Below are 19838 nucleotides of genomic sequence, written 5' to 3'. Positions count from 1 at the left end.
GCCACTCAGAGGGGATGAAGTGGGTCAGAGGAGCAACCTCTCTCCTCTGCCCCACAGGTGGTTGCAATTGAAGGAGAAACATCTACCAGGACCTCAGAACTGACATCTCAAGGAGCTAACTATCCTAAGAGAAAGAAGGCAAAATTTAGAGAACCGTAACAAACAATGCTTCCTTGTTTTATTTTTTAAGTAGTATTTCAAAAACATATCTCCTTTACAATGCCAGGTGAGTTTCAGTAACTCGGTTCTTCTCCATCCAGGATTATGAAAGGCACAAGACACGGACAACGTCTGAGAGTGAGGCTCATGGAAGGGAAAGAATACCCAGAATGGACTTGGCCAACGAGACTGGGATCCTTCCCTGGTATTTCTACATCCTATTTCAGAAATTTAGCCAAGGTTTAAAACAGACACAGGCTGGCCAGCTCTATTCCAAGTAGCAGCTGAGGCACTTGTAGAATTAGAACCTAAGTATATTCTGCTGGGTGGCAATAATCTATCAGAAATGGCCTCTACTTCCTCTTGGTTACATTCACATGTATAGCTGAGGGATTGCTGAGGCACACTGGGTGGATCCAAGAGAGAGCACTAACTCCTGGAGCACAGATACTCGTGGAGAAGGAGGGAGATAATGGGGACTGGCAAACGGGGGGACAAGAAGATATTCAGGGAAGCAATCTGGCCCTCTTGACCGCAGCATTTGGCAAAGGGTCTTGAGATCCAGTTAGGAATTTCAGCTATTAAGGGAGGAGACAATGGGGGCAAAATAAAAAATGTGGGAATGATGAGCAGAAAAGTTCCAGTGGGGGGAGAAGAACTTAAGATGGAATGACGCCGGTGGAAAAGAGGATGATGAGAATGAGGATGATGGCAGCAATGATGCAGATTATAGCAATCAGCTTGACATTCTTCCACCAGTACTTCCGGGCCACTTTTTGCGAGGTTGTCTTGAAGTGCTCTGACTGTATAGAGAAAGATGCACGTCACTTACAAAGAGAGGAAGAGAGGCCTCCCTCCCTGAACCCTGGGGGGCCCCTCAGTTGCAGATACTTTGGCATATGCCTACTCTGACTGACCGGCTCTTACGCCAGATAGCAAGTGCTCCTTCAGAGGCCTGTTGAGCACACAGTGTGACTTCTGTATGCTCACTAGGCCACTGTAAGAAGTTGTTACCATCTTTAAAAAGGAAATGGTGCAAAACAGGGTCTGTGTTCATGCAACACGGTCAATCACGTCAATTAAAAATCTACTGGCTGCATTTATGCAACATGCTAACCTTGACTACATCTTTCTGGCTTAGTATATCGTGCAGATACGCCCTGTCACTGGAAAGGGCCTGGTCCAACCCACTGCATGGTGCAGGACCCAATTCAATGCACCTCAACTGTACTTTCAGTGAAGGGAAGCCCACCACTTCTTAGAGAACTGGATCAACTGCCAAACATCCACTGTGAGGATATTTTTTCTGACATTCCATTGGAACTTGCCTTCCACTATTTTGTGTCCTGAACTCTGGAAGGAAAGAGAACTGGTCAGGACCTTCTTCTGTCTGACATTTTCAGGTACTTCACAAGAGGGGTGTCAACTTTAATCAACTTTTTTCAAGGCTCAGCACCCTCAACTGCTCCAGTCTCCTCCAATCATCTCTGTTCTCTTCTCTGAACCTTACAGAAACTTTACACACATTCAGGCTTTAATTTCCATTAGATTTTGGCAGGGATCCACATTCCAGGTTCCAATACAGTTGTCTCAGAGGTGCTCTGGTGGGATTGCGTGTTCAGTATCTCTTGCAGGAATGCTTGAACGCATTTTCTGTTGCAAAATGAATGTGTGGTCTAACTGGCCATCTCCTTCTTCCTGCTATTGCTCAGTCACATACACAGGAGCCCCACATGGGACAAGGCGCTTCAGCAGACCACAGAAAACTACACATACTTGGTTTTTTCTTCAGCTCATCAGCTAATTTTCATTTCTCTAGAGAAATAATCTGAGCTCCAGGGAAATCCCATCTTTCTCCTTACAGGTTATTTCACCGTGTCCCAAGTATGTGGACCTTCACACGGTTTTTATTACTACACAACTGCTCCAATCAATAAACCAAGTAAACAAGTGCCATTTGTATCCCATCTGGATCAGAGACACCTGCCTTGCTGAATTTCTACCACAAACCCCATATGGCTTGTGCCAGAGTCACCCTAGATCTTATCTGCTCAGATCAGGGAATAGTAACTGGCCCCCAGTAAGACAAAAGGCTCTTCTAGATCCTCAGGGCTACTCAGCCCATGGGCCCACGGTCCTATCACCGCTGCCCTCGGGAGCCCTCTGCCTCCTCTCAAGCAAGATCAGCAGGACAGCGGAGCCTGGAAACGCTCTGGGCTTGCAGAACTCCCACCTGCCCACCCTCCCTCCAAGCCTCGTCTGCTCTACCCTATGAGCCACAGGGCTAACGGCCAAAGCTGCCACTCTTAATTGGTATGCGATACTTTGTGAGTCGACAATTGTCTGAGAAGCAGGGTGGACAAGGTCACATTACATAATCAACATTACATGCATATTAATTGTGGAAATAAAACCTACATATTCTGACAAAAAGCAGTTATTAAAACCAAGTCATGTCTTGTGGCTCTAGGAGTTCCAGCAAGGAGGTGCAAAAAAGCACAGCAACTTCCTGTCCCCCTTGAAGTGAAGGCCATCAGGAAAAGAGAAAAGTTGCTGCAGTTTCCCTAACTGGACAGCTTTAGCTTCTTGCTCTTGGTAGAAAGAGAATGGGTTTAGTCCTTTTTTCACCCCTGGACCCTTTCTCAAAAAGGAGCTTAGTGGTTCCCCCTCACTCTTGTCCCGGACCTCAAAGTGAAACTCGGGTGTACATTTATTCCTGTCCCACAGACACAGAGTATGAAAGCCCACCGTTGCTTCCAGGTCCTCCGTCTTGTTCCGCAGATGGTCTAGGTTCTCGCCCCTTGCTAGAATCCGCTCCACGTTCTGCGTCATGATATTCTTGACACCCTCAACCTCATTCTGGAGGTTCTTCACCTGGTCATTGGCCATTTCAGGGCCACTTCCACTGCCTCCCTCCTGTAGAGAAAAAGAACAAGGCTTAGGTGGGAACAGAGGAAGAAAGGGAAAGATGCAGCCACCTTCTTCCCCTCCACTCCATCCCCCTTCCCAAGCTGACTGTAGTTCCGATCACGAACTTCTTCTTGCACAATTTAGGATCAGACTAAAGAGATTAGGGAAGACCTACAGATCAGCTAGATATGAGCTCACTAATATTCCTAAGGAATATGCAGTGCAGGTGAAGAATAGATTTAAGGGACTGGACTTAGTAGATAGGGTCCCGGAAGAACTCTGGACAGAAGTTGGCAGCATTGTTCAGGAGGTGGCAACAAAATACATCCCAAAGAAAGAGAAAACCAAGAAGGCAAAATGGCTGTCTGCTGAGACACTAGAAGTAGCCCAAGAAAGAAGGAAAGCAAAAGGCAACAGTGATAGGGGGAGATATGCCCAATTAAATGCAAAATTCCAGAGGTTAGCCAGAAGAGATAAGGAATTATTTTTAAACAAGCAATGCGCAGAAGTGGAAGAGGACAATAGAATAGGAAGGACAAGAGACCTCTTCCAGAAAATTAGAAACATTGGAGGTAAATTCCAGGCAAAAATGGGTATGATCAAAAACAAAGATGGCAAGGACCTAACAGAAGAAGAAGAGATCAAGAAGAGGTGGCAAAAATATACAGAAGACCTGTATAGGAAGGATAACAATATCGGGGATAGCTTTGACGGTGTGGTCAGTGAGCTAGAGCCAGACATCCTGAAGAGTGAGGTTGAGTGGGCCTTAAGAAGCATTGCTAACAACAAGGCAGCAGGAGATAACGGCATCCCAGCTGAACTGTTCAAAATCTTGCGAGATGATGCTGTCAAGGTAATGCATGCTATATGCCAGCAAATTTGGAAAACACAAGAATGGCCATCAGATTGGAAAAAATCAACTTATATCCCCATACCAAAAAAGGGAAACACTAAAGAATGTTCAAACTATCGAATAGTGGCACTCATTTCACATGCCAGTAAGGTAATGCCCAAGATCCTGCAAGGTAGACTTCAGCAATTCACGGAGCGAGAATTGCCAGATGTACAAGCTGGGTTTAGAAAAGGCAGAGGAACTAAGGACCAAATGGCCAATATCTGCTGGATAATGGAAAAAGCCAGGGAGTTTCCGAAAAACATCTATTTTTGTTTTATTGACTATTCTAAACCCTTTGACTGTGTGGACCATAACAAATTGTGGCAAGTTCTTGGTGGTATGGGGATACCAAGTCATCTTGTCTGCCTCCTGAGGAATTTGTATAATGACCAAGTAGCGACAGTAAGAACAGACCACGGAACAACGGACTGGTTTAAGATTGGGAAAGGAGTACGGCAGGGCTGTATACTCTCACCCTAACTATTCAACTTGTACGCAGAACACATCATGCAACATGCTGGGCTTGAGGAATCCAAGGCTGGAGTTAAAATCGCTGGAAGAAACATTAACAATCTCAGATATGCAGATGATACCACTTTGATGGCTGAAAGCGAAGAGGAACTGAGGAGCCTTATGATGAAGGTGAAAGAAGAAAGTGCCAAAGCTGGCTTGCAGCTAAACCTCAAAAAAACCAGGATTATGGCAACCAGCTTGATTGATAGAGGGAGAAAACATAGAGGCAGTGAAAGACTTTGTATTTCTAGGTGCAAAGATTACTGCAGACGCTTACTGCAGCCAGGAAATCAGAAGATGTTTAATTCTTGGGAGGAGAGCAACGACAAATCTCGATAAAATAGTTAAGAGACATTGACAGACTTCGTATTCTTGGCGTAAAGATTACTGCAGACAGCCAGGCAGGGGGCGCGAAGATCTCTGGAGCAGAACGCCGCGGGGCGCGCCTCTGCCAGAGCCCAGAAGGGCGCGAGAGGAGTCCGGCTGCTGCGGGTGCCGCTCTCTCTGGCAGCCAAACAGGCATGGCGATGGAGGCATGAAGCCCTTTGCTGGGGGGGGGGGGTGGCCGGGCCAGCAGGAGTCCTTCAGGCTGCCCACCCCCTTAGGCTTCCCACCCCCCCCGCGAAGCCCACAGTGCTTGGCCAGGGAGGAGCGCCTTCCACTTTTGAGCAGAGGCGCCACCGTCTGGGCAGATCACGGGGTCCGGGTCGGCCCAGGCCGGAGGCTCCGTCGTGGGAGACTCCTTCAGAGAGGGGTGAGAATCCAGAAGCGGGGGGGGGAGGTGGGCGCAAACATGCACTACTTTCCGGACACGGCGAATGCATGGCAGAATCGCTCTGTACTTTTAAAAAGTTAGACTGGAAGCTAGAGCATCAGAGAAGCAACAAATTGCATTCAATGAAAATCATGTATATATTTATTCCGATTTAGACACTGTCCGACTCCAACCGACTCTGGGCGACTCACAATATAATACCCTAAAAACCAATACAAACCCAAACACTATGGTATCCAGGCACAGTATGCATACAAAACCAAAAATAACAGACACACCCAAGGAGGGGCCCTGCCTGCACTCTCTGCCCCCTACCTCCTTTCCCTGCTGCTTTCCTCTTGCTGTTAATAAACTTCAAAAAAGGAGGATAGAAGGAAAAAGGGCAAAGAAAAAGGGGAAAAAAGGGAAAAGAAACAAGGTAAGAATATAATAAAGAGAAAAGAAATATACAAAGAAGTGACTTCCAACCTTCATCACAACAACTATAAACAAATTCAGTGACGCTTCACCCCCTCTAAGGTCACAAACATTTATCTCTTCATCCCAAATCCCATTCCTTATCAATAAATCCACAAAACATCACCTTTTCAGTCCTTGTATCAGCAGAAAGTCCATAAAGGGTTGCCAGAAATAACAACGTATCTTTTTTTAACCTTGATCAAATAAACCGACTTTATATTCCTTCCTTTTACTTCTGTCTTAATCTTTAGTTCATTCAAATATTGTCGTAGGATTTGATTTCTCTTCATTTTGTCTTTGTCCCATTGCACAAAGTTCTTCAAGGCTTTAATAAGCCTCTTTTGTAAATCCAATAGGAAAAATTTTAAAACCTCAGCCAATTTCTTTTGTAGGTCCAGTGAGACATCCTGTTCTAAGTCATTCTCTTGGCCTGTCAGTTGTAAACCCACTTTTGATGCCATCTCTATCTTGTCAGCTAAAATTTGTTCTACATCTGTCATTTCTTCAATCACATCTTTTGGACATAGTCTATCCACAGAAACAGACATCATTAATGACATTGCTGATACTGCGGCTACTATTTTCTGATTCCCTTCTTCAAAAGTCTCCTTCAGTTTTTTTTATTGTTATAACATTTTGCAACATTTTACAGACCTGTAAATCTTTCCTCTACCTAAAATCTTTAGCCCCTCTAGTGTCCAGTTTTTGTAATTATGAAATTGCTTGCTTGTTTCTTCTTGTAAAACCAAAACAGAGTCTATTTCTCATGAGAAGCTTTGTTCTTTATAATTAATTTCAAAATCTTATTGTAAAAGATTCAATATTCCAATTTTATCTGACCCTTAGTCCATTTATAACTTTCTAAGATCAAAATCTTATTTAGATTTTTATTGTTTTTCAGATTCTTTACATTCTTAAACTTATGATTAATTTTTTCTTTCATTCAGGATTAAAGGCAGGCTCACCCTGTGTTTTCAAATGTGTCTTTCTGAAGGTGTCTAATAGCTCAAAAGTAGTTAATGAGCAATTTCCAAAAATAATTAGAAAGTGAGGTTTGCAAACTTAAATGTCCTTTAACTAGCTCTGCCATGGTTGCAAGCAAAATGGCTGATCCCTTTGTCTCCCGGTGCTCACACCCACAGAAAACCACTGTCCTGCAGTCTCCTCCCCATCCAGAGCACATGTGGGTGATCTCCCATCCTCTCCTTATCTGGAGAGGTTCCAAGGGACTGGTCTACTCACCAGTTTCTTTGCCATGGTTGTTGGCTCCACTTTCACAGAGCTGTCCTGTCTTCAGTTCGCCATACCTCCCCCAGAAGTCCCAGAAACCATCATCATTTTGGTGGCAGAGCCCCCTCCCATTTAAAAATTAGTAGCAAACTGTCAAATTTTTACCAAGGTTTAGCAAAACAAAACAAGAGGGAAATACAAAAACTGATCCAGAAAATTTTGGATTGGTTTTACATTCCAATAAAACAGAAAAAAAATGGGCTGAAAATCCTTTACTTCAGCTCACAAATCAGAAATTAGTTGATGGATCTAATCTGAGGTTCCACAAAGGTACCTGAGCTTTTAAAAACATATTGTGACTCCTGATGGTCATCACGTTTAAATGGGGCAGGAGAGTGCTGTGGCCCATTCTGGAACCTTCATTGGAAATATCCAGGTCGACTTAGGACAGCGACTGCTGCTTCCAGTTCCCTTAATCATGCCATATACTCAGCAGGTTCTGCATCCAGACTTCTAACCCAGAGAGTAAATTCCAAATTCCTGTTCTGGTTGCATCTCCAAGTTGGTGGGGAGGGAGAGATTCCAAACGTCTTTTTCTGGTACCCATCCTGAAACCAAAGGTGTTACTGTATATGGTATCTCTGGCAGCTGTTCAGAACCAGACATGCCACGTGGGGACCAAGGCCAGAGCAGGGAAGATAAAGAGGTCTTCTCTTTATCTTCCGGGCATCTCCCAGGACCAGCGGAACCTGCTCCCTGCAGCCACCAGCAGGACAAGCCGTGCAAGCAGAACCAGCACAAGGTGTGCCCACCATCACCATGAAGCCCTTACTGGGTGGGATGGACATAACTTAAGCAGGTGTGGACAGCAGAATGCTCTGGAAGACAAAGCAGTCTTGCGTTTCTCCCAAATTTAATGAAATGACTGTTCTATCCAAAACAGATCCTGGTGTCAGTCCCACTAGATAAACCCGACCAAGGTGTCAAGTCCACAGGAGGGCTAAAACTACTTTTATTGAGACTGGCTATAATAACAATCTTGCAAGTCTGATTGTGTCAGCCTTACAAAGAAGACCACACCAAGAAACAGACTCCAGATGTGCCTAAAACTGTTTTTATTAAGATTGGCTACTGTAATAAAAACTTGCAAGTCTGAATGTCTTCTTCCTCCTCCCTTTTACCTTCATGTGAATTTGGGGGTGTCTGAGATACTTTTGGGCCCCTCCACCCTAGTCTTGGCTTCTGCAATGTTTATCTGCTCGTTGCCTAGGTAACAGATCTTCCCTCTCTCCCTCAAAGTCATCCTCTTTACTCTCCATAGATTGTGTTGTACCTCCTCCTCTTTATTATACTTCAGTGAATTAAGGAGGTGTCTATCTGAGCTCCTTGGAGCTATGGCAAACCTAGACAGCATATTAAAAAGCAGAGACATCACCTTGCCGACAAAGGTCCGTATAATCAAAGCTATGGTTTTCCCAGTAGTGATGTATGGCTGTGAGAGTTGGACCATAAGGAAGGCTGAGCGCCAAAGAGTGGATGCTTTCGAACTGTGGTGCTGGAGAAGACTCTTAAGAGACCCTTGGACTGCAAGGAGGTCAAATCAGTCAATCCTACAGGAAATCAACCCTGACTGCTCACTGGAAGGACAGATACTGAAGCTGAAGCTCAAGTACTTTGGCCATCTAAAGCGAAGAGAGGACTCACTGGAAAAGACCCTGATGCTGGGAAAGACTGAAGGCAGAAGGCGAAGGGGACAGCAGAGGATGAGATGGTGAGATAGCGTCACCAATGCAATGAACATGAATCTGAGCAAACTCCAGGAGACAGTGGAGGACAGGAAGGCCTGGCGTGCTGTGGCCCATGGGGTCACGAAGGGTCGGACACGACTTAGCGACTGAACAACTATCTGAGCTGCTTCCAGAGGTATCTGGACATTCTGGACTCAGAAATGCTTCACCGTGGCTTCTTTGCCTAGGCAACAGCACCTGCATCTCTCTGCCAATGTCACATCCCTTGCTCTCTACCCCTGGCTCACTGAAGTCGCTTTGTTTCGGAAGGTCTTACCAGGCAGAGAGAAAAGGCAGCTCGGCCAAGGACCCACGCATCATGGGAAATCCTTCCTAAAAACATCTCCTCTGAGCTCCATCAAAGAAACAAGCAGGGCAACGGCCTCACAGGCAAGTGAGGGGCAGCATTCGGCATCGAGCCATCTACTTAACACTTGGCTCTGTTGCATTACAAGAACGTTTCTTCCCAGCACCTGAAGGGGAATCCAAGGAGGGTGAAATGAGTATCACACAGAGGAAGGCTAAGGCGGTCCTCCACCGTCCCAGAAGCAGGGCCCGGCATGGAAGGAGAGGCCACCGGGGCCGACTGCAGGCCCCCCCTGCCCCGTGCTCCTTCCTTCCCCTCCCTTCTCAGCCCTCCCCCAGCATCAGGATGGCACCACGGCCAATCCCAACTAATGGGTCTGCCCAGGCATGTGGGGAAAGGAGACAAGCTGCCTGCCAAGGAGCTCTCTGGCCACTGCCTCCCAAGGAACAGGCAGGACAGAGCGCCAGCACCCTGCTGAGAATGGGGCAGCAGGCAAATGGGGGTCCTGGAGGTGCCTCCTCCGCCGCTCACAGCTGGCATGAGGGGAGACTGCTCAGCAGGAGCAGGGAAACAGGCTGGCCGGGAAGACAGAGGAAGAGCAACCACTTCGACAGGGCAGAATCAAAAAGCACAAAACTAAAAAAGACAAGAAACAGATTAAACTTACAAAGGAGCATAACTCTCCTAGAGAATGACAAAAGGGACACGCAGAGTTTAAGACAGAAGAACTGCAGAGGTCAACAATGAAGAAGCAGAGATGCGGAACGGGGAGATACGACGATACAGTGAAATGGGACTTTAGAGGCACAGTGTGGACGAAGAGCCTTTGGAAAATGGGTAACTGACACAGAATGTGGCTTTAGCAGTAAGATACTGCTTTTCTGAAATAGCTAAAGGCCTTTATAATTTGCAATTCCTTTTTTGCTAAACTTTCCTTTTGTAATACGTTTAAAAGTCTCCCCAGCTATTGAAGGGCGATACAAAACAACCCCCAAGCCCCCCAAGCCCAGTTTCCAGTGCTTTGTCTCTTTATTAAGTCTGGGTCAACCTGGTTACTCATGGTTAAAAAGGAACCCACACAGAATAATGTTCCTAAGTTACAGGAAGCGTCCTTAGCGTGTGGCAGCACATTGCCTGTGCCTTAGAACCGACGGGATGAGGGCAGCAATCCCTCAGCCTGAAAGGTAACTTGTAGGTGAGGGATCCTAGCTTGTGTAGAATAGCGTGAGCAGGTTTGGGACAAAACTGGCATTGGTTGTACTTGCCGTATGGAAGTTAGTTTTCACGTGGTCAGAAGCCAACAACTGATACTAGATCAGATTGTTGCCCAAGCAAGGAATGGACAGAAACTGTATCTCCCACCCAAAAGAGGATAACTTTTAGTTTTTTATGAAGCCCAGACAGGAGAAAGAGGTGCAAGAAATGGAACATTAACTGTAATATAAATGGAGCTCGCATCTGATGCACAGCAGTTGCTAATGGATTCACAGTTTTGCTACAATAAACCTGCTTAACTGAGTGTTTGTATCCTGGAAGGTATTTTGCCTTGGTAGCTGAAACAGGGTTGATGTCGGCATATTGTTTAAAATGTGCCTAAAGTGACCGGTCCTATCCACACAGTTAGCAGGGAATGCCGCATGTGGGACAAGTATAACTAAGGTTGGTAACACATCTTCTCAGTATAAGGAAGATCACAAATAAGGCCTCTCTCATCCATGATTTAATGATGGATAAGAATGAGCTGCTGTGCATTCCAAGACCTGTGGGGGGGAGTGTTCCCCTTTCAGAAATGTGCCCATTCAGGTTTTGGGTGGGGCAACCCAGGCAGGGGCAACAGAGTGGCTATGAGATCCTCCGGTAGCTTTCAGAGGTGTGCCCTGCAGATCACTGGGTGTGAGACCCTGCTTGTTAAGCTGGGCTCTAGGGAGCAATTGGGATGGTTGATCCTGTACCAGCCTCCCTGCTGTGTGCACCTTTCTGCCTGAGCACCAGGACTCTGTGCCAGGGTTGATGGTGGAATTGCCAGGGTCTGTGTGGCTTCAATTTGCCTTCTCTGGGTGTGGAGTCTGGGTTAGCTTGGGAGTTCACCATGGCATGACGACAGCCATAGACCTGACCTGGTCACTGAGGGCCCAACACAAAGCAGGATCACTTGCTGGATCTGTTTTTGTGCATGTGTGTGTTGGGCAGTGGCCATATGATTTGGATCTCCCCTGATCTCCCCTGTCATGGTCAGATCACTTTCTGAGTGCCCTGGTGCTGCCCTTGCTGTAGAGAGGCTGGACCTGTTTGATCAGTCCACCCAAACAACTAATAGATCCCACTGGGTTCCAGACGGAGCTTGGGGTCATTCCTGAAGGTCTGTGCATGGTCCAACCAAAGCCTCAGTCTCCGCTTGGAATGGCAAGGCAGCTGACGCTCCGAAACGGAGCATGCCTAGGCAGCCTCTCCTCGTATGGATCCCAGGGCACCCACTGGTTTACTGAGAGGAGGTGGTGCATGAGAAGAGATGCCTGGAGTGTTGCTGGAGGACAAGAAAGAATGAATCTGACCAAGCATGAGCTGGAGCTGCTGTTAAGACCTACCTCGTGGTGATACGGGAGGCAAAACGTCAGTATTTCTCTACCCTTATTTTGCCCACAAATAGTCACCAGTGGCCCTGTGTCACTTTGGAGCGACTCAGCTCCTCCTGGGAGGATCAAACTGGAGTTCCTTTTTCAAGGCCACTGTGAGGAATATTCTAGGCATCTGTCATTCTCGGCCTGGAAGCAGAGCTTGTGGACAGGACTGAGGCTGAGCCTGGCTTCAGTATCTGGGGTGAGCTTGATCCTGTTGGTCCTGCTGAAGTGGACAGGGTTCTTGGAACTGTCAGTGCAGCTGCCTGTGTGTTGGACCCATGTCCCTCCCCATTAGCTAAGGCCTCCTGGGAGATGATATAGGGCTGGATTCCAGTGGTGAATTCATCCTTGAGTGAGGGAGTGATCCTGCCACTGCTTAAAGAGGCAGTGGTTTACCCCCTCCGCAAGAAGCCAATTTTGCCTCAACTGGCAGTTGCTCAGAATATGGTCATGCAGCAGCTTCAAAGAATCCTGGACAAAACGGATCATCTGGACCCTTTTCAGTCGGGTTTCAGACCTGGGCATGGGACCAAAATACTGATGGATGACCTCTGGTAGGAGTGGGATGGGACTGGGGAATCCATTCTGGCCCTTCTTGATCTCTCATTGATCTTGGTATCCTTCTGGGCTGACTCCGGGGATCAGGAGACATGGTTTTGTATTTGCACTGGTTCTCCTCCCTTCTTCAAGGAGGGTTCCAGTCAGTGTTGATAGGGTGAGAGAGATCTAGCCCTCTGTGGGCTAGATGCTCTCCCCACTCCTATTTAACATCTACGTGAAGCTGCTGGGTGAGGAATCGTCAATTTACATTTCTGCCCAGGGCCAACCAAGTGATGCTGTGGAAGTTCTGTCTTGGTGTCTGAAGGTTGTGGGGTCTGGACGAGAAAGATCAGGCTTCAGCTCAACCCTGGCAAGACTGAGTGGCTGTGGATTTTAGGACCCCCTGAATGTTTTTTTCATCTTTGGTTCTGGATGGGGTAGTATAACATCAAAGTGTGCCCTGATTCTATTCTACAAATAGAATCAGAGCACACTTTGAGGGTCCTCCTGGATTCATGATTCCTATTCAAAGATCAAGTGGCAGCCATAACCATGAGGGCTTTTACACAACCTCTACTCCATGAGCTGCCCTGGCTCCCAGTGTGCTACCTGGTGGAATTCAAGGTGTTGGTTGTCATCTATAAAGTCCTCCATGGCCTGGCGCTGGATTATTTGTGGGACCAACTCTCCCCAGATGTTTCTACCCATCCTCCTAGGTCCAACAGTAGAGGCATGCTCTGGGTGTCTTCAGTTAAAGAGTGTCATCTTAATGGGACCTTGGAAGCATGCCTCTTCTGCTTCAGCACCTGCCCTCTGGAACACCATATCCCACAAGATCAGATTGGCTCTCAGCTATGGGAGGTGGGAGGTTAGATGGCTCACTGAGAGGTTTCTATTGTTTTGTCCTTGTTGGTGTTTAAATTTTGTTAATATTACTTTTAATACGTTGTTAGCCACCCAGAGCTGCATTTGCTAGGTGGGCAGCCGTATAAATTACTAGCTACTGTAGATAAATGAATGATGAAAAAATGGTAAAGAGCATGAATTAAGGAATGAAACAAAAGAAATAGATACCTTGTGTGAGGGAAATTAAAAGAACAGGGAACTTTATAATAGATCTGAATTGAGGTAATCAGATGTACAATGGAGTTGATGAATATATGCAAGGAAGTGAATTTACAGGAGTGACTGCATGAGGGTGAATTTGTTAATCATGCCTGGGAAGCTGTTTGGCAGAATTCTGACTAAATGAGTTCAAGAAGTGGAAACAAGCAAAATTTGGGAAGTGCAGCAAAGCTTTATTGCCAGGCAGTGGGAATGTGGACCAGATTTTTGCTCTTTAGCAGATCACTGAAAAATGTATGAATGTGAGAGGGAAAAAAAAGTTTACTGTACATTTGTTGATTTAGAGAAAGCAGATGATAGGCTTGAATTATGGAATGCTTTGTATGAAAATGGACTTGAATGTTGGTTGCTGAATGTAATAAAGGCAGTATATGATGAAGAAAACTGTGTTGAACCATCATTTAGTGAATGGTTCAACAGTGAGTAGGAAGACAGTGATGTGATATCTGCTTGGGTTTTTAATGTATTTATTGAAAAATACTTATGATAACATTAAAATTGTGCTAGTTGGGGACATGAATGTATGTCTAATTTTATATGCAGATGATGCCCTACTGTTGGCTGAGAACTCAAATAATTGGCAGCAAGTGGTAGATTGTATGAAGCAATGAGGAGTATGGATTAATTATCTCAGACCAGGGTAATTGAGATTGACAGGGAAAAAAGAATGAACATTATACATAAATGAAAAAAAATAGATGAATTTTGCTCGTTGGTAGAATGTTTACTAAAGATGGGAAAATGGGTAGTGTGGTCTGTTGTGAGGAAGTAATATTTGTTGAAAAAACTCAGAATGGCTTTAGTAGCAGGTTTCTATCCACTTTGCCACATGGAACTGAGAGCTGAGGAGAAACATAAGAGTTGAATGCTGTGGAAGTGGGATAATTAGGAAGCGTATGTGGTCAGACAAGAAGAGATAGGATCAAAAATGAATGAATGTGGACTGAATACAAAAGCAAGTTTACAGTATGAAAGGAACATGTTGAAGGTGATTTAGTCTTATAGAGAGGATTTGGGGATTCAATTGCAAAACAAATACATGAGGAAAGAGTCACCATGGTTGGATGGAGTTTTGAAGATCCTCAGAAAGACAGAACTGATAAGCTTAAAGAACAAAAGTCAGTGTATGGACATATTGAAATCAAGGATGGAAATACTGCATTATGTGGGTTTAAGTGGTTAAAGGCACCAGGCTAGAAACTGGGAGATTGCAAGTTCTAGTCCTGCCTGAGGCACAAAGCAGTCGCTGGTAACTTTGGGCCAGTCCTTCTCTCTCAGCCCAGGAAGAAGGCGGGAATGGCAAACCACTTCTGAAAATGTTGCCAGGAAAACTGCAGGGACTTGCCAGGGCAGTTACTAGGAGCTAAGACTCACTCGAAGGCACAAAACAAACCCAGTTTTAGCTATTTTTGCTTTGTTTTACCTACATCATGCCTTTAATTTCATTGACTTTCTATTCCTTCATTTCTTTTTCTGCTTTGTGCAATGTTGCTTGCCCCAAATGGGAATCGCATGATGCGTATGTATGGTATGTGTGCGTGTTTATATATAAGTTGTAGGAAGGTTGCATATTGGGAAAAACATCCAACAGGAAGAGCAGTTTGACAGGGGAAGTGCTGGTCTCCCCTCCACTGGAACTGTTCAAGTGGCAGCTAGAGAGCCATCTGCAGCTCTCCCTCACAACAGAGAGGAGTTACTGACCACGTGCCCCACAGAGCCAGGAAAGCATCTCCTGGAAAGATCTGCCAAACAATAGCTCCAGCTGTGACTGGGCTCCCCTCCGCTGGAATAGCTTGCTCCCTGAAGCAAAGATGGTGCCATGCCAATTAATTGGCAGACTTAATTTGGGGGATTAGATTTTGGATTTTACAGTTTTAATTAATTATAACAATTGATGTTTGTACCGTATTTTATTTTGTAAGTTCTGTAAGCCACCTAGAGTCTATTAGGTTTCAGGGAGTAGACAAATCTCACAAATAAATAAATAAATAAAATTGGATGTTATTTATTCAATTTATATCTCACCCTTTTGCTTAAACACCACTCAAGAAAAAATTGATGATAAATATGGGGGGAAAAAACGCTAAAATCAAAGTCTTGCAGAAACAGCATGTCTTTATAGATCCTGAGGGTGATGACCAGATACAACCTCTGTAGAAGTGCATAGGAGGAGCAACCCAGGAGAAGCCCAATTCCCACAACAGAAAGGCAGACCTCTGACAGCAAAGGCCTCTTCAAAAAGCGCCAGTCAGATACAATACAGTAGTTGGCCTTAAGTCCCTCCCGTGCCTATTAGCAACTGGCAACCAGGGCAGATCTTCCAGGGCAGAAATCATGTGATTCCTGTACTTTGCACCAGTTGACAGTTGAGCTGCTGCACTTTGCACTGACTGCAACTTCCAGCTACTTTTCAGGAATAGCCCATAGAGAGGATGAAGCAAACAAAGCTTTTGTTTTCTTTACAATTTAGGGGAAACTCTGAGCAATTCAATCTACAGTAGTTACCTAATTTTCTGGGTTCTCATACTATATTGACTCAAAAACTAAACAAATGGGTTGGAATGACACAGCATGGCTAGCCACAAAAAAACTAAACAACAGAAGTGGTTTGTGAATTTAACTACTAAATCTTTAATGACTTTAGATTAAGGCTGTTATGCAAATATAATCTTTGATTCAAATGTAGGAGTGCCACCAGAAATTGGATAAAAATTTTCTATTTGTCGCTACTGAATTAATGTAAGATATATAAAGTTGTTTTACTCTTTAGCAGCTGAATTTGAGTATTTGCTCTTCCTCACTCAAGTTGCAACTACTAATCCTTAAATTTAACCTAATCTTGCCTTTTTTGCAAAAACATATATACTAAACTTCTGGATACCAACCTAGAGAAACTCATGTTTGCGACACGATAGACTCCCACAAGGTCCAGAGCTCTTTCCCTATCCGCCCACCTCTGGAAATGCGGAAAAATTGAGGATGGGCTGCAGAAGAGAACTAGCAAGCATTGGAGGGATTTAGCAGCTGTCATTACTTGTTGGCTTGGTGTTAATTATTGTAACAGTAATATTCCAGCTACCAAAGGATTGCTAACAAACACTCCAACTACCAGAAAATAAGCTGGCACCATAAAAAGTAGGAATTGGAGGAAGAAACAGATATCTGAAAGTTGTCTCCAGGCTGAAGGGCAAGCTGGACCAGCATGGCTACCACAGCCTTTCCTTGGAAACTTGGAACCACACACTGACCCTACTTTATTTCTGATCACCAGGAAAATGATTGTTAAAAGATGCAAATGGAGCCTGTGAATCTGGATCAGAACAACCCTTGTGCCTTCTTCCGCAAAACCACCATGTTCTGTGCAGGGAGAGAAAGCAGTGATGGCCAGTTCAGGGTCTCCCCCCCCCATCACCCCAAAGTAGCATGAACCCAGTTCAGGGAGCACACAAACCATCAAGAAGAGGACTCTGATCTACATCCTGGTGTTTTACCTGTTGGCTTGCAAAGGAGGCACATTGGCCAAATGGTCCATTCTCAGGTCACTCTGGTTGAAAGAACCTGCACTGCAAGAGTGAGGCAATAAAGCCTGTAGAACCATTTTCTAAGACTGCAAACCAGAAGTACAATTCAAAGTTAATCAGAAGCTGGAACTGACACATGGTTTTAAAGTCCAGATGAAGGTCAAAGATGCTTCTCCCTCACTGCATCAGATAGAATTCAAGCTCATGACATGATTAGGCTAAATCATCCAGGGATTCCCTCTCTGTTCACAAAATGCCAAGATGCTTGGTTTAGAACTAACATGAATCTGGCAGATTAAGGATGGATTCACAAAATGTATGAAACCCAGGTTAATAAAATTGCTGTCTTCATATAAAATGCTCTACTTAATCATCTCATAGCTTAATGTGGTGGCCTGATTCACAGAACATGTTAAGGCATGGGTTTCTCACAACATCCTGAATCCTAGATGAATCTATTGTTAGGTGCAGCCTAATTGTGGGTGTCATCAGCTGCTGCCTTTGGGAGTTCATGCCTACAGTGTTCTGCATTTGGAGCAGAAGCTACTGAAAAGCTCTAAGTGAAGCAAGCGCCACTTTTTCCATCACTTTCTCTAGAAGACACCCATTTATCAGGACATTTCATGCAATTTGAGAGCCAGAGCTAGAGAGGTGAGATGAAGATTTCAACAATGTCCTCAAGGGTGAACAGTCTCAAGCCCAAGGTTGTGTGTGGCCCACAAAAGCTTGAGTGTGGCCTTCAGAACACCTCCACTAATTGCCACCAATTTACAGTTTTTATTTCCCCCCCCAGAAGTAGGCATATTACATGTATTTAATTAATTCAGCCAAATCTAATAAAATTAAATTTAGCTTGTGTCTTGGACGCATCTACTTTTTGGAACATGATCCCTAGGGAACCTTGGGGGTTGGCCCAATTGTGCATTCCTGATTTACATAAAATCCTTTGGAGCTTCAGTTCAAGTGACTTTGGCATTTGGATGTCACAGACTACTCTGTTCTGAAACATAAGAAGCAGATTTCTGGGATTGTTTTGAAATGGATGATGGCAAAAAAGCCAAAGCTCAATTCAGACAAGGGAGAAGTAGGGAAATCCTGAAAACTGCTTTGCTCCCCAGGGACGGAACAGGGGACCTCTGGCCCCACCTCAGGGGCCCTTCCCTGCATCACCCACCGCCAGCTGAAACACCAGGGAGTGAGCTCTGCTCTGGCCACCTCTGCCTTTTCCCATTCAGAAAAGCAGGGCAGAGCATGTAGCCAAGGGGAGCGGCCCTTGCTGGCTTTGGGTCGAAGCAGGAACCTTTGCACCACACCTGCTGCAAGCAGGAGAAAAGTCCCTCTCTGGGACAAGAAGGAAGTGACCAGCAGGAGATGATTTCCTCCAGGCAAAGCAACGGAAGGGGCCTGGCTCCCCAGAGAAAAAGGGAGACGTTTCTGCTGGCCAAGGCTTGGTCTCCATCTGGGACCACTGCTAGACTGTTGGCAGGGGGCGGGGGCAGAAAGGGTCTGGGCAGGCTCACAGCCTGTGAAAAACAGACCTCCCCTCTCAGCAGCATCCAGTCTGGGTTATGTTAACACGCTCTTAACTGAGTTCACAGAATACACTAAGCCACAATTAAAGGTTGCTTTTAAAGCTGTGTAAATCCAATTGCTGTGTTTGGTAAAAGGAAAAAAAGTTTGTGGTGTAGTAAACTAGGAAGCCTGAATTCTAGCTGAATTCTAGTCAATAATCCTGAAACAGTTCCTCCTTTCGGGAGATGTGGAAGCCTATCGGAGCTGGGGCAGGAAGTGACAGAAACCTGATGTGTGAACTGAGCCTTGGGTCAGGGAGACCTCGGTCAACATTTCTCTCCATCACTCGTTACTCCCCGTCCCTGCAACTACCCTCACAGGGCTGGTCGTAGGATGAGGGCCCCGCATACGCTGCCTTGGGATGCCAGACAGAAAGGAAGCTTCGTGATGATGCGGGTGGCGTCGTCGTCACCATCATCAGCATCCACAAAAAGTGGTGGCGAACGCGAGCGCTTGGGGAGCGAGCAGAGCGCGAAGACGGAGCCTCTTTCCGGAAGCCCCCCGAGATTAAGCGCGCGGCCCTCGGGGTCCTCCCTCGCCTCCCCGTTCGGCCGCCGGGGCCGTCTGAGTCCTCCCTGCCCCTGGCCGGGCTCGAGGGCGGCCTTCTGGACGCCCTACCGAGCGCAGACGGACCCTGCGCCGAACGCCGGGCTCCCCAGAGCCTTCCAAGGCGGGCCGCAGCGCGAGTCCGTCCTCTTCTCCCCCGAAAGGCGCCCAGCTTCTGCGCCTCCGTTCGGCGGGCACCGACACCACCCAGAGGCGGTCGGGGGTGCCCCTCCCGGCCCACGTCAGGGCGCAATGGCGGCGCAGTCCCTCCCCGCCGCAGAGGCAGGTGCGATCGCCCGCAGCGACGGGGGCCCGCCGCCTCCCCGGGAGCGCCCCGTCCTTCCAGCCCCTCCGAGAACGGCTTACCATCGTCGCGGAGTCCCGCTCAACCCTCGAGCGCCGAGGCCACTTCCCGATACTTGGCGGTCCCCGCGGACTTCCTCCTTCCTCCTCCGGCCGCGCCGCCGCCTCCCTGCAGGTAGCCTTGGGCGGATCCAACCGCTGTTCCGCCCATTCCGGGCGAGAGAGCGCCGGCGAGGGAGCGGGAGCCCCCGGTTCCCCGCCCGGTTCCGGGGGCCGAGACAAGTCCCGGAGCCGGCGGCCCGAGCCGCAGCGCCGCCTCCGCCCGGCTCCAGGCAAACGCCTCCCTCGGCGCCGCTCGGCGTCCGTCGCTCCTCGACTCCCGGACGGCCCTGCGCAGGGGCCCCTGCGCAACCCAGGCGGCCTTGGTAGCAAGGGGGTCCCCGGTTCTCAGCCTCCCGGAGGAGGAAGGGCGGAGCAGGCGAAGTCGCCATGCCCCAGGGCAAAGGCGTTCCTCAGCAGAATTGCAGAAATATTTTTGTTTGTAATTTTTAATGTTTATAGCCCACCTCAACCCGACC

General features: G+C 46.7%; 1 protein-coding gene across 1 annotated transcript; it reads right to left on the bottom strand.

Moving 5' to 3' along the window:
* Positions 1–424: 424 nt before the first annotated feature.
* On the bottom strand, positions 425–19569 carry VAMP8 (vesicle associated membrane protein 8). The gene is made up of 3 exons (XM_063311003.1): positions 19324–19569; positions 2908–3075; positions 425–962 (listed from the first exon to the last, which is right to left on the bottom strand). Exons 1-3 carry the CDS (start codon positions 19324–19326, stop codon positions 819–821), a joined length of 315 nt encoding a protein of 104 aa, XP_063167073.1. The 5' UTR covers positions 19327–19569; the 3' UTR covers positions 425–818.
* Between the last annotated feature and the right edge of the window lie 269 nt (positions 19570–19838).

Source organism: Candoia aspera, chromosome 9, assembly GCF_035149785.1.
Source record: "Candoia aspera isolate rCanAsp1 chromosome 9, rCanAsp1.hap2, whole genome shotgun sequence".
Classification (NCBI taxonomy): domain Eukaryota; kingdom Metazoa; phylum Chordata; class Lepidosauria; order Squamata; family Boidae; genus Candoia; species Candoia aspera.
This window is presented reverse-complemented; position numbering and strand designations above follow the sequence as displayed.